At 41.3% G+C, this 24,006-nt stretch overlaps 1 protein-coding gene across 10 annotated transcripts in view; it reads left to right on the forward strand.

Annotated features, from left to right (window-relative positions):
• Positions 1-24,006, forward strand: part of DAB1 (DAB adaptor protein 1) — a 415,964-nt gene that overhangs the window by 343,484 nt on the left and 48,474 nt on the right. For all 10 annotated transcript variants that reach the window (XM_059853705.1, XM_059853707.1, XM_059853708.1 and 7 more), the window contains 2 exons: positions 15,591-15,730; positions 17,961-18,059. In XM_059853705.1, coding sequence (XP_059709688.1) covers positions 15,591-15,730; positions 17,961-18,059 — 239 coding nt within the window. The remainder of the gene's footprint in view (positions 1-15,590; positions 15,731-17,960; positions 18,060-24,006) is intronic.

Genomic DNA, 24,006 nt, shown 5'->3' on the forward strand with positions numbered 1-24,006 from the left:
TAATCAGAGAAGTACATGGCTGATTAAATGAATCCTGTTTTGTCTGCTATTATTAACTCCTCTGCTGAGCAGTGGCATTATTCAGACGGATGTTTAGTCAGCTCAATCCTGACCAAGGCCAGTCCTGCACCTGTGGGTTCCTTTTTGTGCATCCTCCAGCCCTCAGAGCATCTCTGTGACCTCCCCTGGACTGGCTCCAAGTCCTTCTTATGTTGAGGGCCCCAGAGCTGGAAATCAAATCATCTGAAACAAAATCAAAGCCACACATTTTCCTAAGGAAGGTTGTAGGCAAGGAACTTGAAATTTGTACGAGTGAAGGATGGGCAGCACACACCACCAAAAGGCAGTGGCAGAGTTTGCCCAAGTTCTCCATGATTTTTAAATTTCTGCTTGTCAAAATATGATTCCAAGGATGAAGCCTTCCTCATCTTACAACATCTGCTGTAACTTGCCTTGTCTTGCATTGTTAATTTTTCTAAAATGTAAGGAGTTTTTGACATAACTGTAATTTCCTTACTATAAAATCTACACAGTAGAAATAGGTTTTAACACCTAAATTTATATTTTGATCAGCCATTTCAGGCTCAGTGTTGATGTTTTTAATATCAAATAAGGTTTTTGGGGGGGGCATCATGTAGGAGGGTGACTGAAGAAAGAACTGGCATTTAAACCTTGAAAGAGTTTTTCTGAGATTAGACTTGTTAGCCACCATTGTGATTCTTTCAAACCAGCCCAACAGGCCTTGAAATAAATGCTGTGGATGTAATCAACAATCAGATTACACTGAATGCCCACAGACTCCACCAGAAAGGTCTAAGGGAAAACAATCACAGATGAAACAAAACATAGCATTTAAATCCCTGCGTGAGAAGCAGCCACACAAAGGAAACACAGATCGTGTTTTAATTACCCAGGTGGAAGAATGTTTAGAAAATTAATATTAGGACCTTGGCAATTGAAAGCATTTAAAGTGTTAATGCCCCTCCCTTTTCTTTCCTTTGATTAAAAAGGTCACTGTCAGAACATAGCTGTGTGCATACTCCAGCAAACATGGGAGTGATGGCTGCAGTGATTTCTGCAGCTCCTATAGGTGTCAGAGGGCTCAAGAGCAGTGCATAGATTCCTAAAATGGCCCCCAGAAACGCATATTTTTATTTAAAATCTTATAAAAGGAGCTGCATGGTCAGTGAATTTCATCCTCTCACGATTTTTTCAGGTGGAGCCTTTCCAGCTCAGGTGTATCAAGGTGCCCTGATTGTTTGGTCATGCACAGAGGTGACCCCCAAAAGGTTTAAACTCTCTCTGCTGTTCAGGGAAAGCTTCTAAACTGGTGAAATGCAAAGCCATTTCTTCCATTCTGCCATGGAAGTAAAGGATCTTAGAGACAGGCACACATTAGCTGTTGCAGGTGACTGAGGAGGAGAACCTGCACGTGGCCTCTGTGTTCTTTGCACTTCTCTGTGGGCATTGCTGAGTGCTGTCTCTTAATTTTCACTTCCCAGTGTGGTGCTGGAATAGCAGGAAAGAAAAAACAGTAAAGACAAGAACTAGGCTCATCATTTTTTGCCTCAGGAATGACGATGCTGTACAATTTCCATTGTACCTCCTGGGAGTGTATTAAAAATTGAAGTGTAAGCTTAGGCAGCATTTAGATGGGGAGGAAAGTTAAAAGATTTTACTAGGATATTTAATAGGGATATGGTGGGTACAGTGTGGAATCTGACATCTGAGTGGTGATAAAAGCAAGGACTGGTAAAAGCAAGAGAAATCCACAGGTAACCTGAATGCTGCAGCAAGGTCAGTGCAGTGAAGGAAATGGAGATCTTAAAGACCTTTTCTTGGGTTGCAACAGCACTGAAAACCTTAGAGTTGTTATTTGCTCTTGAATTTATGTGACCAACTGGTCAGAGGTGGGCTTGGCAGGGTCATGAGGTGATTCCCAGAGAAGATGTGTCTGCCCCATCCCTGGAAGTGTTCAAGGCCAGGTTGGACAGGGCTTGGCGCAGCCTGGGATGGTGGAAGATGGCAGATGGGTTGATTCCAAAAGTTCATTGATTCTGTGAACTTTTCCATCTCCCTGGTACTGCAGGAGTGTTGCCTGCAGCTTGGAGTCATTCCTGGTCTCTCCCTGGGAGGAGTTAGATCTTGTTGAGCATGTGGATAATGACATCCATTGTAAATCCATCCCCCTTTCCTCCTGGTAATCTCTTCATTTTGATGGAAAGACTCTCGTGCACTGAGGGACCAGGGAAGCCTGGTTTCTTTGGTTTCATGTTGATCTAAGCTCTAAGGAAAGACAAGGCTCAAGTGAGGCCTCTCCTCAGCACATCCATCCATAGGATGGTTCTCTTCCATTGCACCATCCTTTTCCTCTGTCTGGTAAAATGCAAAAATCATAAAATAGACGAGACTTGACTGAAATTGGCCCGAAGCTTCACGTGCTAATGCAGGCACCAGAAGGGAGAATGGGGGTTTCCATTGCTCTGCACATTCCCACATAACACCCAGGGAGTGTCTGGCTGTGTTCCTCTTGTTTTCTTGAGAAACCAGACTAAAAATAACAGCAAATAGGAAATGAAAACAATTCTGTTACTACATAGTACATTGCAAGGAAAAAACATTTTCCACGTCTCTGGATTAGCAGAATGTTTGAAGCTGTGATAACCCAGTTGTTAACAACCATAATTTAGATGTGGGTTGTTTTTTTTTTTTCTTCACATAAATATGACTTATTTGAAGTACGTTGAATTAGAAAACTCATGAATAAATATTTTGACATAATCAGAATTATATGGCTAGAAATTGACCTACTTTGCATGACAGATGCTTGAGAATCCCCCAGCTAATAGCAGACTAACCTGGCACAGCAATGCCCGATCTTATAATATTCTAAGCTGCATACAGACATTAAATTATTAGATTGTTGGGTTTTTTGCATGGAGATTAGACACAGTCAATTTTGTTTGTAAATGAGTAAGTTATAGGCAAGTTATTGAGGAGGCCTTGGGGTGCAGTCCAGAGAAGGATTCCTGCATCATTTGATCAGTGTTTTCAGCATGGTCTCAAAAAATCTCTTAGAGGTAGAAATAGCCAGCAAATCATGATGGTATCAGCAGCCAAATAATGAGAGTATTACACCAAATAGAGAGATCTTTTCAGAAGATAAGCACAACTGCAAGAGGAATAATAATGTTTTAAAAATCGGGTAATATTTTGATGGTGTAAATAGAAGCTACTTTTCCCCCTACAGCTGCTCCTTATGCCAAGTGTTGATTTCAGCAGACTGATTTTTATCTGCATGTCCTTTCAGTTAATATGACAAGAATTTTCTGTAGGTTAAGTTAACAGAGAACTCTGACCTTGGGAAAAGAGTCTTCTCAGTTTAGGTTTATATGGATTCTTGTAAAAAAATAATCTTCCTTTATTATTTTAACAAACACAGGTGATGAAACATTTTAGGTGCTTATTGCACAGAATAGAGTTTTCAAGCTTCATAAGTTTTTGTTGTTCAGTTCTAGCACAAGTAATAATAGTGATTTTATTTGTAAGGTATCATGCTTTTTATTTTTAGTGGGGGAAAAGTACCTCTTTCATGGCTCAGTTTCAGCAAAGATAACCCTTCTTTTATAAAATCCATGCAATGAAAAATAATAACATATTCCATTTTAGTAGCCCCTTTATTCGCTTCCCGGTTGTTTTCTCTGTTTTCAAAGAACCTCTGCTGCTGAAGTTGACTTTGTTCTGACTTTTTTCCTCAAGGTCTTCAGGGGAATGTTTTGCTCTCTTCTAATGAACCCTTGTTAGCACAAGGGTAGTTAAACCACGTGTATAATATTGGCAGATCTGTTCTCTTCCAAGCCTGAAGCAGGGCCAGGCTGAGACACAGCTCCTATCCTCTATCTTGATTTGCTCCAGCTGCTTGAAACTTCCTAGAATTAGGTTAAAGTGTCCCTTTAGCACCCATATTTCTTCCAAAAAGGATGCAGTTCAGTCATCCTTGCAGTGCCCAGCTGCCAGACCCAGCGCTGTGGGCTTCAAGCAGAGACCCCTTCAGGGACTGCTCAGCTGGGGATGGAGCTCCTCCTTTCAGGGAATAAAGGCATCCTTTAAAAAGAGAGTCCTGTTTGCAGGACACTGATTTGCAGCTGAATTTGTATTCTTTGGAAGCCTCACCCAAGGGCAAGAGACAGAGGTGATTACTTGGCTTAGTCACAGTCACTGCTTTAGGAGCTTCTCTCTGGCTTGCAGCGTTTGGAGGAGGGTTGGTAGTGATTTCTTTCTGGTTGCTCTCCAAGTGACCAGCTCTGAAACACTGGACTGCTCTGCAGGTGGCTCAGCAAATGTGTAAAAATTTGTAAAAGTTTTGGCACTCAGTTTTGGTCTTTTGTCCTGCTTCTTCTCACATACCAGTAGGCTTTTTGGATTCAGACATGGTCACTTGGGTCCTTGTGCCCTTAAAAATCAAACCATCTACTCAATAGCTGAAGAATTCTCCAGTTTTCCCAGTGAGGGAAAGTTTCCTGTTCTCTTACTTGACATAGAGTTAGCTGCTGGGGTTTGCTGGTTTGTTTTTATTGTATTTCCTTACTTTTCCTACATTTCACTCTCAGTTTCCTGAGCTCCATCCCAAACACTTTGGCTCCTTGATGCCTGCTCAGTTCCAGGAGCAGAGGAGTTGTCCCAATGTGCTGATCCTCCGTGGCTTTGCACACACCAGAGATGTGCAAACCCCCATTTCTTACCTCTGGAATCCTGTCTGGCACAGGGGTGTTTTACTTCTTGTCAGCAGTTTGCCCAAGGGTGACTGCCAGCAGTAGTCTTTTCATTCCTGCCTCCTGCTGCCACTCTGACAATAGGAACGGCAGCAGGAGGGAAAAATGAAAGGACCAGATTGAAAGAAGCACTTTGCCACTGTTGTAATTTTGAAATTGATGGCGTTTTTTAGCCCAAAGTCTCAGGAAAAAAGCTGCTTTCCTCTTTGCCTCCTATTGTTTTTCCAGCAGGGAGAGACATTCTCTGATGTTGCAGAGGCAGTGGGAAGCCAAAATGAAAATAATTTTCTTCCTGAAACATTGGATAACAAAATGTGAACAATTTCAGCAGGGAAAGAGTGGTTTGTTTTTTTTTTGTTGACTGCCATGTGGTGAATACTGGTATTTCCATTTGACTACAAAAATAAATAGCAGCTGCTTTTCTTATTGAGTTAATGTGATCTTAAGATCATTTCTAGACACCTATTTACCGTGAGGTTTTTTTTAGCATGACACTTGCATTCTTTTCCTTTTTCTGCATGAGAATAGGTGTTATAGGATGGGTGTATAGTTCACTTTTGAGGCCATGTGCTGCCTTTGGTGCCATGCCCTTGGAACCAGCTTTTTAAGGCAGAAACTTACAGGTCTGCACATTCCAGAGGTGTGTTTTACACCAATATTATCAGAACTACTAATAATCCAGATGTAATTCCTGGGGCCACTAATTCCATTGGAAGAAAGATGAGGATTGTTCTGCAGTTGCACTGACATTTTCTGCTGGAGTCTTTGCTCAGTGGGGTCTGAAGTGGTTCTGGGGCTTAAGTGACGTGGGAGGTGGGGCTGGGGAGCTTTAGTGCTTCAAGAGTGACCTTCACCTTCACTCTTTAATGACCACATTCTGTGATTTAGGTGAGACTTTATTTGTGCTGGGGAAGGTGATGCCTTGTGAAGGCTGCCCTAGAACAGAGACTAGACAGAGTTAGAGAATAAAGTAGGAATTTATTAGAAGGCCTCAATGGATCCACCTTGGGCAGCACAAGAGCCCAGCCAGGGCTGCACCCAAGATGAACCAAAATGGTCACAAAATGCACGACCAGGCACGGGGTCTCTGACTTTTATAAGTTCTGCTCCATTTGCATATTGGGGTTAATTGCTCAATTCCAGCTTTAAGTTATGCAGTCCCACCCTGCTTGTTTTTCTCTCTTCAGCCCACAGGGTTTGTGCTCTTGGGCCTGAGATTTGGATCATTTGTCCTTGGTCCCAGCTGGAGCAGGAATTGTTTTGTCTCCCTACTCTGTGAAGAGAGCTCACCATTCCCTAATGTGAATCTCAGAATTACACACTAAAGCAGCACAGAATCTGAAAAGTAGAAAAGCTAAACCTGAGGCATCAAAGGAAATCAGTGAAGGAGCACAAGCACAGCCCCCAGACTGTGCAGTTTGCAGATGTTCCCAGCCTGGTGTGATGCACGTTCTGCAGAGCACTGACAGCAGCCTTCAGCAGGATGAAGTTCTGCATTGACACAGGGGATGTCTGGGAAAGGAGAAGTGGCTCTGGCTCCATCCAGTGTGGTGCAAAGCCCCATTTCTGTGTCTGCACACAGCACTGGTACAGGGGGGACCACAGCGGTGACAGGAGAGGGTGAAGTGTGAATCAATGGATGGCTTTGTCCTCCTGCTTTAGCTGTTACAGGCTATTGCTCTTGTCTTTGGGGACTTTAGTGGCTGTAATTAGTTATCTTGAATGGAAAGATTTTTTTCTCTTATTGAACGTGTGAGAAATTTGGGAATGTTAATCAGCAGAGCATAACCTTTTCTTAACTTGCTCTTTTTATAGTAGTGGGGAATTAACATTTATTATGGGGCAGCACAGGAAACTGGTATTTGTAGGAAATGAACAGATTCTCCACCCTTTCTCTTTCTTTATACAAAACAAAAACTAAATTTTTTTGGTAGGCTCATCAACAGAATATATTTTGTAGGCTTTGAAGTGTAAATGGTGAATTTGTGTGTCTCACATGACTTTGGGGTGCCCCTTGTAAACATGTGTGTCTGTTTCCTGGATTAGTGAAAGTCTCATTAAATTGTTCTTGAAAACTGCATACTTCAAGCCAGATATAGGGAGACACATAAAAGCAGCTTGATTTTTTTTTTTTTTTTAATGAGTTCTTAGCTCTTACAGTTTTGTAGAATTAAAGAGGAATCAGGGAGATCCAGTAGTTCTGCAGATCTTGTTGCAAGTTCACGTACCAAAATAATTAATTAGATGCTTTTTTGTAAATTAACAGTATTCCTTATGTTGGCTGATTTTTCATCTGCTTTAAGGTGCTTCTCAGTGCTGTGGTGGAGCTTGGAAGGAAAAGCAATTCTATCTGACTTTCCTCTGCCCCAAGAAGTTCAGCTTAGGTTGGGAAATGACACATTCTGGGGTTATTTAGCAGCCCCTGTGGACTGGGCTCTCCTTGCTGCTTTGGAAGTCGTGTACAGAGATTTTTGGCAGCAGATGGTATCAGCTGAGTGCCCCATTGGGACTGTTCTGCTCGTTCATGTGAGTACAGCTGTAACAGGTCCTTTGGTTTTCAGAGTGCTTGGGCTTTTACAATGCCCCATCCAAATGCAGTGCACATATTAATGCAAATGAAGGATCACTGTAACATCAGTTACCTTTTCTTAGCTGGTTTTAGCTCAGAAACAACTACTGAGTCCCAGACAAGCATGTAAGGAATGAAACAGCTGATGACCCTGTTTTCCCAAGGGCTTTATGTACCTGACATTTTGATGTCTGTTTGATTTAAACATTTACCCAAGCTTTAAAACATTAGGTGAACAAAGATTGCTAAACTATCTTCTGTCTCCTACGAGGAGAGTCCACAAATACCTGTCTTTGCCCTTCCCCTCTGGTTGTCCAGAAAACATAATTTTAATTCTCTAACAGCAGAAAATGGACTGCCAAGTTCCCTGGTTTCACTTCTGGTCATTCCCTGGGGCTTGCTGAACAAGGTTAGTACCCCAAAATGAAGTTTTATTGCAGGGTCTCATTTCACTTTAAATCAATGTAAAATTTGGAATTTCAGCTGCTTCTACACACAGCCTGCAAAAGGCTCCTTTACAAAATGACTTCCAAAGATTTATGGAGACTTGCATGGTACAGAGGCTGAAAGGAAGTTTAATTACATTCAGCTTGTGGTCATTTCTGTGTCTGAAGATGTGCCCATATTCTGTCATCTCAAAAACCATCTAAGAAAATAAAATTGATCAGTGAGCCTTCTGGCTAAAAGGAAAATGAGTGCTTTGTCATCTGCCCGTGGAACCTGGGTGCTCAATCTCTGCCTTCTCCCGGGTGCTCAGCCCAGACTCTCCATCACTGAGATTTGTCCCAAGTTTTAATCAAACATTATTTTATACTGAGGCCTCCTCTATAAATAGCAGAACCCTTCCCTTGACATGCTCACGTGGACTTCATTGTAGTATTAAGGAATAATTTAATCCAGTCCATGCTTTGGAGATGGTAAATGTGCATCATGTTCATCTTGCCTTAAGTGTTACCATAAAAACTTGACAGGTGCAGTCGCTGTCACCTGATGAACAACAACTCTGCTTATAAAGTTGATCAAGGACAGCAAATAATATGGGAACATCTTATTTCCTTGCAGAGGAGACTTGTGTCTAGGAGTGGGGCTGTGTAGGTGCCTTCAAGTACAGTAATTCTCAGGCTAATAATGCCAGAAGCCATAAAATCTCTCAGTTTGAGGTTTTGTGAACAGCAGTGCTGAACAATCGGGGAGTACTGCTGAGATGATAGCCTGAATGATGATTGAGTTTTCCTGGAGAGCCTTTATCTGTGCTTAAAATTGGAGGTAATGTTTTTAAATTAAACCATAATAGAAGTTCATTGAGCCTTCGGAGTGGTTTCTCTGTCCCCTCTTTACGTGGTTTATCATTTTCTGTAGAAGTATTCTCAATCTTTTTGTTCAGGACAAATTGTGTTGCTGTCAAAACGGGGCATTAAAAGCACCCCAGGACAACACCTTGCAGACTTTTTTAGGAGATTTCCTATCAATTGATGAAAGGAGAAGTTTGCACTCGGATTGTGCCCATATACAGTAACCCAGCTTTTGTACAGGCACTTACATAGAAAAAGGTGCTTATTCCTCACAAAATTTTAACATGCTTTTTAGGGTGGTGTCCCCATAAACAGGTTGTATTTCACTCCATCAACAGGTTTTTTTAGCTGCTGGGGATTAGCCTTTATCACTGAAATAAAGTGTGAAGTCTAAAGTGTATCTTAATTTAAAAGACAGCAGTGCTTGATGTCATGAGCAAATCATGCTGCAACTTGTGCTCTGGTCACTTGAGATGAAGTATTGATCTTGAAATTAAACTCTCAAGTATCTGTCCTTTTTAAAGAAAAAAAAAAGAGTTTAAAATGGCTAATTGCAAGAAGCTCATTTGAGAAATATTGGCAGAGAATGCTAGTGCTGACACCAGAAGGTTAAATTTTGAGCGCATAGACTGCTAGGTACAATGTAGTTTCTTTTCTAAAATGTTATGTTAAAAGAGAAAAAGGATTTTATTTTTCTGTGGCAGATCTGTGGATGCCCACAAGAGTGTTGGGCAGTTGTGCTCCTAAAGACAGTGTGGAATGACCCGGCAACTCTTAAGTTCCCAGTTCTAGGAGAAAATTGCAGGAATTAGATTAACAGATGCCAGGAGAATCTGAGAACTTGTGGGGGGTTCTCAGCTTTATAACCCCAAGTAAACATTCTGCACTGAACGTTTTTATGGTTATGAAGAAAGAATTCCTGGGTTTGTGGTATCACGATCCATCCCTTTGATGGATCATTTTGAGCCCTCTGTGTTGGTCTTGAGGTTCTGTGAAGGCACTGAAGAAAATGTGCTGTCAAGCAGAGTAATCAGAGTTATCTTCTTGATTCCTTTTAGTTCCTGCTGTACTGAAAGGCACATTTAATTGCATGTGAGTATTTTCTCTTTTACACCTGCTTATGTACTTAGGGGCTTTTTTCTAGGGGAATCTGTAGTTGATTAAAATTGCTGTGAGTTTTCTTGGGATAATTGACACCAAATGAACCTGTGCATCATGTGTGTGTGTGTGTGCAAATAGATAAGATTATGCATGTATAGATATATGTTTAGGTGCATATATATGCACAGCTAATGGGAAATACCTTTCACTTAGCAATTAATTTAGGAGTCTTCAGTCTGTGTGGCATCTTAGAGGTCATTCTGCACCACAGTGTTTTGTATTTTCCGCTGCGTTGATGCCATAAAAACCCATAAAAATGCTAATTGCCCCAGGAAGATGTAAGCTGTTTATAAGTGTGTATGGGATTGTTTTTCAGCCCTGTGATACAGGAGGAGGTGTTATTTCAGGTTTATCATTTGAATGTGTGCATAATTTGAATGGATACAACTTTGACAGTTTATTAGTTAGAAAAGGAGTAGAAAAGAAAAGACAGCGCTGTGCCGTTCTTCAGTGAATTGATTGCCAGGAGCATGTTATTGACTTTGGTGATAATATCATTATATATTTTACAGTCGTAAAATCAAGAAATTCAGATTATGCCCTGAGGGCTTCACACATTTAAATAAAGGATATAGCCATTTCCAGGGTTATTGGTTTAGATTAGCGGGTGCTAGGAGGAATGCTGAGTGTGTTGTGGGCAGGACAGAAAGAGCAACAGTGCTCTCACTGCAGCAGGGCTTTGCTTTATTTTATTTTTCTATTTATGAAATACACTCACTTACAGATCCCCTGGGAGGATGAACAACGTTTGCTCTAAACTTTAGCATATTAATACAGTGTTAGCTTGGTGTTTGGTGGGGCTGAGAGCTGAAATCAGGTGTAATCCTTGGCTTGTACCACAAGTGAGGATAAATGAGGGAACGCTCACTCAAATACACAGTGCCTGGGAAGCAAACCTGGGGTGAGCTGCAGGCTTCAGAGCAGTGTCAGAGCCACAGAACCTGACACAAACACATCTGTCCTTCTTGGTGGCAAAGGCAAGGGATGGTGCAGCTTCCCAAGGAGCCCCAGTGCCTGCTGCTGGGTACAGCCCCGGGAGCAACTCTGGAATAACTCCTCTCCCTCTTGGACTGCATGCCAGTCACCCCTTGGGACTGACTGGACTTGAGGCACATGAGTTGAGCACTTGGGTTTCGGGTTTGGGGCTGTCTCCACTTGCTTGAGGGAATCTCAGTTTAATTAAGGTATAGAGCCTTGAATGAAAATGATTGCCTGCATTCCAGACCTTGTTTATGACTTCTACAGTAGCTTCAGTGAGATGGATAAAGTGCCCTAATGCTGATCATGCTGCTCAGCCTCTCTCCACTTCATATGGCAGCTTGGGAGGACATTGCATCACCCAGCTCTGGGCATTTATTGTTCTCTTAAAACAGTGTGAAGGTCCAAGTGCAATGTCACAGCTCTGCAGCAAAGGTCATGTTTTCCCTCTCACAAAGAAGCAGGGGGTCCAGCTGGAACATGTATGGCTCCAGGGTGTGTGGTGACATCCACAAAAGTAGATAAAAATGAAATAATTACTCTTACATTTACATTTGAAGGGCCTCTGAGGATTATAAATCTATACACTGCAAACAAAACTTTCCCTGTATCAAGATCAGCTCATTTTCTAATTAAAAGTGATCACCTTTTTAAACTGAATTTGTATGACTTCTTAGTGGGTTTTTAGCGTCTGCATTTTTTCTCCATTTGTGGCATGAGAATCAAATTTATTTTAATTTTGATAACCTTCCATTTTGGATTGTGAATTGCTTGTGTTGAGTTGGAAACAAATGCCTGGGTTTTTCTTACGAAAATCCTTCTGCTTACGAAAAACAGACTATGAAAGCATTTTAGAGCAAACCATTGGAAAGTACCCATTGATCTCGAGTAGTTCTGATACAGACATTTAATTTAGGATCATTTGAGAATGGAGTAAATGAACTGGTCTTCTGAAGAAGAACTCTGGTGATGTTCCTCCCTGTGCAGGGGCAGGTGAACAGCTACAATGGATATCAGCTGCTTACCCAGAGTGATTGGCATGGGTGCTGTTCTCTAGTCAAGAATTGCTAAAACAAGATTTCAGGAAATGTGTTGTGGAGACAGGACTGTTTGTCATTAAACATGGGCTTCTAATTTTGCTGCAGATCATGGCCTGATAATGATTTCTGATCTCAAGCCTTAATGTTCCATAAAACCTCCACAGGTGACTGTCCCTCTTTGAACCATGGAGATGTTACCTAACCCCAAGATGTGGCTTCACAGTATTGAAATAAAACTCAGCTCTGGCAGTAAATGCATCCCTGTATCCAGAATAATTTTCCTTCCAGAGGCTGGGACCCATCCAGTGTGGTGGCAGGGATGGCTGGAGAGCCAGACTTGATGGCAGAGCTCCCCTGATAAAAGCAGAAGCTGCAAAGGAGCAAAGCTTGACTCTGCTTGTTACATGGAAGGAAGGATTCACTTCCCTGGGTATGTTCCTGGCACGGGCACAGCCTCTGGTTTACTGGTTTAATATTCTCACTCCCCCTCCTCTGAAGCCTGGGAAGAATTACAGCCTCGTAATTCAGGCAGCTCTTATTTATGCAGTTTCAGCTACAGAAGGCTCTTGAGCTGTCATTAAAAACCCCACGCTTTTTTGTTTCAATGATGAGATGTTTATGACAGTCTGGACTATCTACTTTCCAAAGTGTCCAGGGTTCAAATGAAATATCACCCTCCCATAAATCTCACACACCTCTTGCGTGCTGTAAAATCCACAGACAGTGTCACGTGGTAATTTCCCAAGCAGGTAGGGAGTTTTCAACACCAAAATGTGGGAAAATGGGTGAATAGAGATCAGAGGAGATGTGGGTGTGTGCTGAGGAGTGGTGGCTTGCAGATGGCTGACCCACAATACAGGGCAGCGTGCGTGTGCACTCTGCGTGCTCTGCACGGGACATATGCTCTGGGGTTTCACGGATGAATTTGCAGTCTCCAGCAATTTGCAGCTTCCACTGTGGTTTCAAATATCTACATCATTTTCAGGCTGATGATTTTTCCCAGTCATTTATCCCAAAAGCACTTCATCCTGCCTAATCTGGGTCATAATTGACATGGGACTTGTGCCGCAGCAGACATGGCCATAAGTTGTGTTTGAGTGGGCCGTTAATGGCAAGGATTTAGTTACGTGCAGTAAAACACAGCAGAGGTTGAAATAAGTATAAATGTTAAAATAACAGATGAATGCAGGGTCACAGTCACGACTTGGACCCAGAAAAGACTCTTGAACACTTGACGTGCTCCTGCTGTCAGCTCACAGCTGCCTTTGGCTCTAACGGAGGCGTGAAGTTGGAAATTTCGGGCAAGGAAGCTGTTGGAATTGGATCGTGTTTATTGCAAATCAACAGGATGTCTTAGCAAGTATAAAAGACATATGGAAAAGTCCACTGTTATTGCTGTACTTTGTTGTGTCTCCAGATGTTTTCCCTCCTGTCCCGCTCCAGAGGCTGAAAGTGTGAAATGGTTTCCCATTGTTTCTAGCTGATGGTGCCAACATCTGCCTTGATGTTTCCCTGAGGAACGATATTAGCACTGCTGAGAGTTTCTGATTCATCACTTGTGTCTCATTTGCCTTTTTTTTTTTTTCTTTTAAATACAAGATAATGTCAGAGCATCAAGTTTCAGCCCTGCTTGGTTATTTTGAGGGGTGAGAAGAAATCAAGGGAAAGACTTGGGTGGCTGCTGAACTATCACAGCAGCACTTCAGAGCCTCCTTGTTTTTGAAAAGCTGCAAATGAGGGACTAAAACATTGCTCTGAGATGATGTTTTTCATTGAAAGAAATAGTATTTGTGAGCTCAAACATCCTTTAAGATCTCAAAATCTTAAAATAGCTTTGTTTTCTTAATATACATGTAATCCATCATTAGTTCCCAGAGCTTGACTCTGAGGCGAAGGGAACCAAATGAATATCTTCATTTGGAAGTGCTCTTTGCTGGTCATATATGCTCATAATGGTATTGTAAAGACTTTATTCCATAGTTTAGAGCCTAACTGGTTGATCAACTTGATAAGTGTGTAAATTACAAAGTTGGCCAAAGTGATGACTGCTGATGAAGGTGCTTTTAATAGAAATGCAAAACAAAATAGAATTTTTTCTCCCAAAGCTTATGTTCTTTTTCTTTTCAATAAACAGCTGTACAGTGTCAGATTATATTAATCTCCATATACTAATAAAATTTATTATATCAATGATACTATTTTTAGTGCTTTAATCTGACCTTTTGAATAAGAATGAGCTCTGGAGAAAGTTTGGGCCAGCATTCTCAATGTAGACTAAGACTAATTCCTAACATGTGACTCTTTTATATCAGACTCTGGTTTCTGGTTCATTCTTTTAAATCAGCTGGGAGAATCTGACCAGAGCCCTTAGGTGGCAATAGTGTAAATTTTAGCAATGTCTGTCCATGTTTAGTGAAGGGGTTTTTTTTGAGAAATCTGTTGGGTCCAAGAAACTGAAAATTGTGTAATATCTCACCGTTCTGCCTGCTTCTTTGTGCTTTGGCTGTTGTTTGTTTGGTTGCAGTTATTTACAGCTTACTCCTGGCTTTTTTTGAGATCCTAGCAAAAAATTCCACAGGCAGCTGCAAAATATATGTTTAATCAATTTTAGGAAGACTGATTCCCTAACTAACATTTTTCTTTCACCTGAGACACAGTAAAAACTGTTCTGCAGATACTCGGGGGGGGGGGGGGGGGGAGAAGTTTTCCTGACAAAGATGTCTTTTTTTGTGGGTTGTTGTGGTGTCATAGTCATGTGGTTCAGGTAATTTAGGTATGCTGGTGTCATGGTTTAACCTCAGCTGACCACAGAGCACCATGCAGCCACTCACTCCCCCCCAGATGGGGGGAAGAGAATTGGAAGGGTAAAACTGAGAGAACTTGTGGGTTGAGATAAAAATAGTTTAAATAGTACTACTGCTAATACTTTAATGAAAATAAAATAGCAGAAAAAAGAGAGAACTAAAACCCAAGAATTTTTATTAAGAAACTTATTTTTTGCCTTTTTTCAAGCTTCTCAGGGTGAGCCTGCAAGAGCAGCCTTTGTCGCTTATTTCTGTGTATGTTTATGTGCAAAAAGAATAGAACCAGGAGCTCTAAAGCATCAGTATGCTACAGACAATTTGGTATTTGGTTTTGCACCTTTCAAATGTTAATGGTGTAAATATTGCTTTGATGAGTCATTTTGTAAGGAAATATAGCATGTTTCTGTTAGAGTTTTGTCTGCAAAACGAAGAATTCTCCTGTGTATTGGGATTAAAACTACTCGTACAGATCACAAGTTTTCAGAGAATTCACAAGGTTGGAAGAGACCTTCAAGATCATTGAGTCCAACCCAGCCCTAACACCTCAACTAAACCCTGGCACCCAGTGCCACATCCAGTCTTTTTTTAAACACACCCAGGGATGGGGACTCCCCCACCTCCCCAGGCAGCCATTCCAGAACCTTATTACCCTTTCTGTAAAAAACTTTTTTCCTAATATCCAACCTGTATTTCCCTTGATGCAGCTTGAGACTTTCAGATCCACAAGCTGTGATTCAGGTTTATCTCTTTACTTCTATAAAAACCTAATTTGCGTGCTGGAGATTTTGTATGGCACCAGTTCCACTGCAAATTCCTTTGGGATAGCGAGGCCAAGAGGTTTTATCGAGTGAGCATTTCCTTCCAATTCCACAGAAATATTTGGAGTTAGACCTGATTTGCCCCTTGGTTGTGTTCCTTCACTTGTTTCTCTTTGCCCTCCTGTGAGTATCCTCATGTCCATGTTGTGTTTGCAGGTCAGGATCGCAGCGAAGCCACTTTGATAAAGAGGTTCAAAGGTGACGGTGTCCGCTACAAGGCCAAGCTGATCGGGATCGATGAGGTTTCTGCTGCCCGAGGGGACAAGTTATGCCAGGACTCCATGATGAAGCTCAAGGTGCGGTGAAACTTTTCAATGTTACAGTCAAATGGAGTAAAATTCAGCTTGAGCTTGCACTCGTTCTCCTTTCATGACACTGAGCCTTAGTCTGGTTAATTATGTATTGAAATCAGTCAATTTTGCATGAACTCCTGCCTGGTATTGCTTATCCTGGTTTAATTTTAATACATTATCTCTCAGTTCTGTAGTTACTCCATGATTGACACCACTGCAATTTGTCCACAAATTACAAACAACACACTGCAAATTGAATAATTTTATTATGCAAAAGGGGAAGTAAATGACTGTGGAGGAAAATGGGATATCAGAGCATTTTCTATGACATTTCTAATCAACTACAGCACTACCTCTGGCTGTTACCTCCTGTGAGTGACGGGTGTAGGCAGCCAGATTTAGGGGAGCTGGTGTCCTCCTGGGAGGAGAGTGTCTTGCACCAGCAATGGAAGGGCTGATGTGTTGCAAAATCAGGCAGTGCACTGAGAGGATGGGGCATGAGAACATAAAGAGGAATCCCTGGAGATTTGGGGATGAAATGAAGCTGTGGCAAGGGCAGACTGGGGTGTAAGGGTGGAGTGTAGACAGAGTCTGAAATACCAGTGGTGTTGAGGGTGGCTCTCTGGACCTGACAGACATCCCTCTATGGCCCAGTCTCTCTCAGAGCATGAGAGTTCCTGTAGGAATTGTTCTGTCCCTCACCCTGGGATACGTGGAAGAGCTTGAGTCACTGGGAAGGAAGGAAGGAAGGAGAGGTTGTGTTTTCCTGGTGTGCACTGTTGGCTGTTCACTTCCCATCTCCCCTCTGCATTGCAGAGTTACAAACCAGGTCTAGCAGCAAACCCTCTGCTGCTTTTTCCCTTTTATTTCCCTCCCAGCCCTCTCCCCAGCCTAGAGAGCTGATGGATTTTCCATTGCTGGTTTTTCAGGAGGAGAAATCACTGAATGATGTCTGGTACACTACCACAGGGTTCCAGTCCATCCAGGAGGAATGAGTTACTCATTAGGGAAACAGCATGGGGTGACACTCAGCTTGTGGTTCAACAACCTAAAAGCAAGATCTGGGAGATAATTTACAAATCACTTTTATGGCAGGCAAAAATTAATCCGCTCCAAAAGTTGCTCTGTTGGTGTGTCACATCAGCCACAATATTCCTCCCTGATTTAAATGTGTTCTGGGTGTTTCTCATCATTTCATGGCTCCTGGCACTATGGGGAGAGTTGTCACTGTTCTGCTGCACAAACATTTTTGTCTCTTTCCTCCATGGATTAATATTTCCACATCTCCCAGGTGCATAATACCTGTTTGCAGGTGGCAAGATTGATCTAAACAGTCCTGGGAAATGAATAAAACTGTTAAAGGAAGGGAGTCTTAGAAATTCATTTTTGAGGGCAGAACATTAATTCATGGGCTCTGGAAAGCCAGTGTCCCATAACATGAATTTTGAGGCCACCCATAAAGTCTTGGGGTGGCTTTCAACATCAGATCCTTGTAATGGCAGCAATGAACATCTTAAAACTTCACTTAATTGTTCTTGAAACATTGGAATTGCAGAGAACCAGATAAAGTCTAAATATTTTAATTTCATTTAGGAGTACTGCTGATTATATTTGATCTCAGTTCAGTATTACTGGTCAGAGCAGGCTCCTGAGAAGGTGGAAACAGAAGTTACTGTTCTAATTCTGCTGTGGGAGAATAATGCATGAGATGGTATCAGCAAGTTCTCTTACAAAGTAAAGGTCTGAGATCCTGAAAAAAAAATACCCTCAATACTTGTTTGTCACAGCACTGGTGTAGTTTGATTTTTAGAATAGTTTTCTTCTAGAAAAACCTCAATTTGATTTTACTAGATGAATGTGAAATAAGCTAAATTCATTGGCATTTTCTGTCCTCTGCTGCTTGCTGGGTTTTTTTCCTATTTAAAAAATAAATAAATAGAACAGCTTATAGCTGGGAAAAGTGTGCTAGAAATGACCTTCAGCTTCCATGAAAACAAATTTCATGGAGGATTAGCTAGTGCAGAGGTTGGAAGTGGGAGCACATTTGAAATGCTCTCTGGGTAGCATAAAGAGATGTGGTACCTTGAAAAAAAGGAGAAAGCCAGAAGTAAGGAGGGGGCTGTTCCTGGAAAGCCTTTAAGTTTTCCTAGAAAAGTGGTGAATTGTCCACAAGTAAACCTGTGGCACCTGGGAGAGTCAGGAAACCAACTAAAACTGCTCTTTGTTTGCACAGGGAATTGTCGCTGCGGCTCGATCGAAAGGAGAGCATAAACAAAAAGTCTTCTTAACAGTTTCCTTTGGGGGAATCAAAATCTTTGATGAAAAGACAGGGGTAAGTAAAGTTGGTTGTGTGCTGGGACACAGTTGGATCTTTCCCTGGTTCCTTTAGATGCATTTCCTCACATGAAGCAGCTCAGAAATTTGATAAAGGGTTATCGTCCTTTAGATCACTTTTAGAATGCAGCTTCTGTATTGTCAGTGATATAAAAATTACATTTTTTATGGAATGAGAGGTAAAAGATACTGGAAAATTTGAGGTTGTCTCTGAAGCAGCAGCTTCCCCAGTAGCATCTGGTGGAGGAAGTTGCAGAGACTTTCATGCCTTACACAGTTTCTGCCACAGCAATACCATGTTTGATTTTTTTAAATTGCTCTAAAAGAAGAAACCTAGGCAAAACATTACACTACTTGGATATAAAGCAACAACACACAAACTGTTTTAATCATAATTAAGAAGATTTTTACAGCAGTTTAAGCTCTGCCTTGAATTTTAAAAAGCTCTTGATTTAATCTTTTGGAAGATTAACTATTTAACACGGTGCCAGAAATAAAACCTTACTGATGATAGATGAAATTATCTTTGCCAGTTAATTTATATTATTAGAAAATCAATGTCATTGAGCTCACTGATACATAATACGAGTAGTTAGTAATGAAAAGCTCATTTGGGATGTGTTGTGTAAAGTATCCATGCAAAAGCTGTGCTTCAGAGGGCATTGCTGGGGTTACAGAAAATAGGAAATGTCAGAATTAGGGCTGTCAGTGAAAATTGCACCCCAGCCACAGTTGTTTTCCTGAGATTAAAGCCTTTTATTGGGCAAATAAAAGAGAGGAAAGAGAAAGTCTATTCCTTTTGCACTTGTCTCTGAATGTTTCTCAAACACTGGAATTTTTTGCCTAGAATAAAGAGGGAAAAGAGGACATGTTTTAGAAACAAAGGTGTGCTTTATTCCAGCTGCCTCTCCTGCAGCATCCTGCACTCTCCTGTCTACAGAAAGTGAGGTGGGGACATGGGCACAGTCTCCTTCATTTCATAGCTCTGACATCCCATACTCTAAACCTGACATAACTATATCATCCTTATAGTAAACCTGTCACTCACCCACTGAGGCTTAGAATGAAACCCTTAAATCCACCTTGCAGATGTCTGCCCCTGAGCTGCCCAAGTGATGGACAGGACTATTGAGTTGTCCTTCTTGCAGCAGGGCTGTGGGGAGCTTTCCACAGCAGTGGGCATGTGGGGAGCTTTCCACAGCAGTTTTTACATGTTGTTGTCAAAACAGGAGAGTCGTGCTTCCCATGCCAACGGTTTGGAACAGAGGTGCACGAAATCCTCTGCCAGGTCTTCTCAGCCACCATCCCTTGGGCTTTTTTCCCAGCTTGGGTCTCTCCTTGTCCCAGAGTTTCACACCCTTGTCCCTTTCATTCTTTGTCTTTCTCATCCAGCCTGTCTCTGCTTTGCCAGCCTACAGTTGTCATCTCATTCCCATTCCTGCTGGAAAATCCCAAAAGCTGGCAAACTTAGGGGTGGCTCAGCCCAGGTTTTTGGATGGGAAGAAGCTGTAAAGAGCTGGAAAAAGATTATATTTCACTCACACTGATCTTCCAATTTCCATGTTAAACTTCAGAGTTTATAAAGTTTGGAGTTTGGTGTTGACTTTAATGCAGCAGGGAAGAGTCTGGATAATCTTACATTTACTTTCTCCTCCTTTAACAACCCTCCCTGTCCCCAACAATGCTTTTTCCCTTAGGTGCATTTCCATGATTTTGGAATTTCCAGAAGGATATTTTGGAAAGATTATTTACCTCTCTAGTGTCCTTTCTTAACTTCTGCCCTTGTCTATTGCTGTCACGTCTGCCCCAGTGCCAGTCCAATGTGATAGAAAAGAATAAAAATATTCAGAAAAAAAAGTGGGCTTCTTCATGTTGAGTATCTTGTAGGCTGCCATTGGATTTTAATTTATCACAATAAAAAATCAATTTGTAGCTCAAAACTAGCAAAATTTTTTTTAAAATTGGCAGTGTCATAGCTGACTTCATACAGATGATTTAGGGGAATTGCTCTGTGATTCGTTACAGTTGAAGGGCTCTGGTTGGGGTACTACTGAAAATGATAAGCAGGTGTTTTTTTCTTCCTCTACTTCAGAGTTCTCCTTAATATGTTCCAGACATAATATTCATCAAAAAGTATTGATTTTAATAATGGTATTATTCCAGCCATCAGGAATTCTGCCCTTTGAGTAAATTTATCCATGAAGAGGTTGAGTTGAAGGTGGAATATCATTTGGAAAGAATAGCTCTCACCAAGAAAAATACAAGAAGGATTTTGCTGTGAGTTTGCACTGTAGATGCAGTACACTATGATTCATCTACAGCATGCAATAGAAATAATAACAATCCTTTCTTATATTCCATCATTCCATGCCAGGGATTACACTAAAGAGGTCCCTTCATTCCACTTTCCAAGTACTTGTCAGTGTATTTAGAACGTGATAGCAAAAAATTGTATTTAATATGACTAACAGGATGTTCTCCTGTTGTGTGTATGCCAAAAATTGTCATTACACATTGGGTTTGACCCTATTAATCTTATAAATGCACCTTTTTTTTTCAGCTGTCAGATGTTTTCCATCCATCCCATTTGCTTTCTCCAGATTATGTTTGCTAAATATATGCCTTACCTGAGGGATGTTCATTTTCTTTTAGTTTTTACTGTAAAAAAACCCTACCATAATTATTGCTGAACACAAGACTTTCTCTACCCAATGCCCCTTAAGAGATTTCCCTGCTGCATATTACATGAAAATAATTTTTTTTACCATTTATTCTGTCACATCCATCTTGGTTAGACCTCAATACTGCAATATATTCTTAATTTATTTTATGGGAGTTCTTTTATATCTTCAAGAGCATGATCTTCAGATGGCAAAAATACAATTAATTACATTATGTTATTTAATACTCTCCCTTTCAGGGTGGAATGTAGTGATTGGTGATTTGCTAAGAAAGCAACAAAAGCCATGGCTGTGCATACGGAAGGAAGTGCAGATTTTGTGGAGGCCCAGCCTTGTTGTTTAGCTCTTCCTGAATGTTGTTTTGTTAATCACACCCATCAGGCCATCTCCCTGTGATAGCTCAGTGATGCTTCATTAGGCCTGCGTGACTAATCAGGGCTCTGTAAAGAGCCTGTAATTGTCTCATTGTTTATTTATGTGGCCATAAATCTCTGTTTACGTGCAGGTTCCTTTCCAAAAATGTATTTGAAACTAATAATTAAATCCTCTGAAATGCTTGGGAAAAGATTTCCTTCCACCTCCACGCAGTGAGGTGTGCTTTTAAACTCTTGTTGTCTCTAATTGCAAAATGCTGTCGACTTCAATGGCAAGCCCCTAAACTGTGAAAAAGAAATGAGATAAAAGCAAGAAATTACTGTTTGGCTCTAAGCAACAAATTCTTTCTGTTAAAGTAAATTTTTGTAATTGCATGGATGTGCAGATTGCCAGAGTATGCTGTAAAATATAGCTACCTATGAGGTATTGTATAGCTAAATTATTTATCTGGATTCCTCCAGGGGCCAAAAAGCAGGGTAAATCAGTGTCAGTATCTTGCTTATTTATGGGAAATACCCTAAACAGATGGATTGTAACCCAGTTGATGAAGATGACAATCATCTCACCAATTTTTACCTATTTTGTAGCACCCCAAAACTGAGTTTCATTTGCATTGCCTATTCTCTTTCAGAGATGTTGACCCCTATCCTTATTGAAATGAAGCTCTTGGGCCCAGTCTGTGGGATTGTAACATTTCTAGGAATGCTCTGGTGGGGTTTTGGTATTTATTGCACAGAAGTATTGCAATGTGTTACTCTTATTTTGTAGATTTGATCTGTAGCCATTTTCTTCAGGCTGGCAGTGTGAAATCCAGGAAGGAAAACCATGTGTATAAATACATTGATTTGATTTTGACTAACTGTTCTTGTTATCTATCAGTTCCTCCAGCCGTCATTGTCTTTGCTGAGGATTTTTTATTTTATTATCTTTGAGGGTTTACCTGCCTGAAGTGGTGTTACTCAGTGCCCTATTCCATGTAAGAGTGACCAGACCTTACCTGTAACATTCTGTAAAAAAAAAAAATTAATTTGTCTGCTCATGCTGGCCACAGAACTGGTGATGGTGCTTCTGCTTTAAATCCTAATGACATCCAAATAAATAATATTTATTTGGGTGATTGGGTGGTTATAATCCTGTTGGTGGGTGGTTATAATCCTGTTGTCCCCAAAATGTTCTGTTTGACTGAGATCATGTCATGGCTCTGAAATGTTCCAACCAATATTTTGAATGCCAACATTTTGCCCATCTTCCTGAGCTTCTAAGCTCTCTCGACCTTACAATGCAGATTTCTCAAGCTGCTTCTCTAAAAGCATTTTCCAGCATGTTCTGAGGCTTTATCAGGTTTCTGCTGATAACCCCTGGATTTGCTGCTCTTCCCTGTGCAATGTGAGTGATGGTGTTAATTATGCTGATAGATTGCTAACAGGACAGCTAAACTTGGCTGAAAGAGAATTTTAGCAAGATTAAAATTCTCACTGTTGGCAGAAGAGGCCTCGTTTGAAATGTACCAAAGGTACTTCTTGACTTTGCTGGAAATCTGTTGGTTCTGGCATCCCTGACCAGAAATCGAGGTACAATCATGGATCTGCAGTTATTCCTTGAAGCACATGTGCTGGAGCAGATGAAATGTCAAACTGTCAGAGTCTCTTTCACTGAGCGTGTCTGAGGCTTTAAAAATAGAAATAAAAGAAGGAATTAATTTCTTCTGCTCTCTCCTCGCTCCGCAGTGAGCGGGAGAGATGGGGTGAGGAGTTCACTGAGTTTTGTGTTTGCCAGAGGGTGGGTTTGGCCAGGAGGATGCTGGTGGTCCCTGCCTGGTGGTCCCACGCTGGGTTTTGTCCCCTTCATGTCTCTGGAACTTCCCAAAGTTCATCTCTCTGGCTGATCTCAGGTGCAGCCCTCTGTGAGCATTTTACCCCATCAGCTGATTCCACACGAAGTCCTCTCAGCTCCTCCATGACTCTTGTCTCTGGATTTTACCTGTTTTCCTAGATCCTCTCCTGAAGTTTTCATCTGGGATTTCCTGTGTGCTCTCTGTCCTTGATCTCTTTTTTTTTTTTTTCCCTTCTGTGCTTTTTGCCTGAGTTATTTTACTTGCAAACATAAATTTGGTTATTGTGTTGAGCCAAGTGATGCCAGCTCTGTCTTCTGCTCCAATCTTGATGTGTCTCCCCATCCCTCTCTTTGCATGTTTAGCCAACAGCTCAAGCTCAGTGAGGCTAAACCAGGCCTTCTAATCCTGACTCTCAGGGGTCTCTCTCTGACCTCCTTTTCAGAGAGCTGAGCAAAATATCAGCATCATCTCTTATTCAGCCCTGTAAATTCAGCAGCCTGTTTGGCTGGTGATGTGTTTGCATTGCCACACCCAGGGTAACTGCAGATCTTGCAGAATTTTTCTCACCTGCTCTGAAATACAGCATTTGCTCTCACACTGAGAGTTAAAACCCAGTCCTGCCTCTCTTCATCTCATGTCTCAATTGTTATCCCTTTCTTTGTCCTTGACAAATTTGACTTTTATTTTTGAAATCCATTGTGACTGCCAGGATTGCTGCCTCAGCTTATTCTTTTGATCATGTCACACTTCCCTTTGCATTCCTGGGCTGGATCTGCCTTCTCTCTTTTATCACCCCATTGCTGAATTGTTTTTTTCCAGCCTCTTCATGGCTGCCTTTATTCTTCATCAGCTTTTGAGGAGTCAGTCCATAGCAGCAACTTTCACCATTCATTTATTCAGTTTTCTTAACAAATGACTCCCAAATCCCTTCCTACCCTACCCATCATCTTTTGGAGGAATTCTTTGCACATATTCATGCAGTACCCCATTATTTTTTTTCTTTAAAATACTCCCATGCTAGAAACTTGTTTTAAACCTGATGATGCTGAGGAGCT

This window comes from Haemorhous mexicanus, chromosome 9, assembly GCF_027477595.1.
Source record: "Haemorhous mexicanus isolate bHaeMex1 chromosome 9, bHaeMex1.pri, whole genome shotgun sequence".
Taxonomy (NCBI): Eukaryota; Metazoa; Chordata; class Aves; order Passeriformes; family Fringillidae; genus Haemorhous; species Haemorhous mexicanus.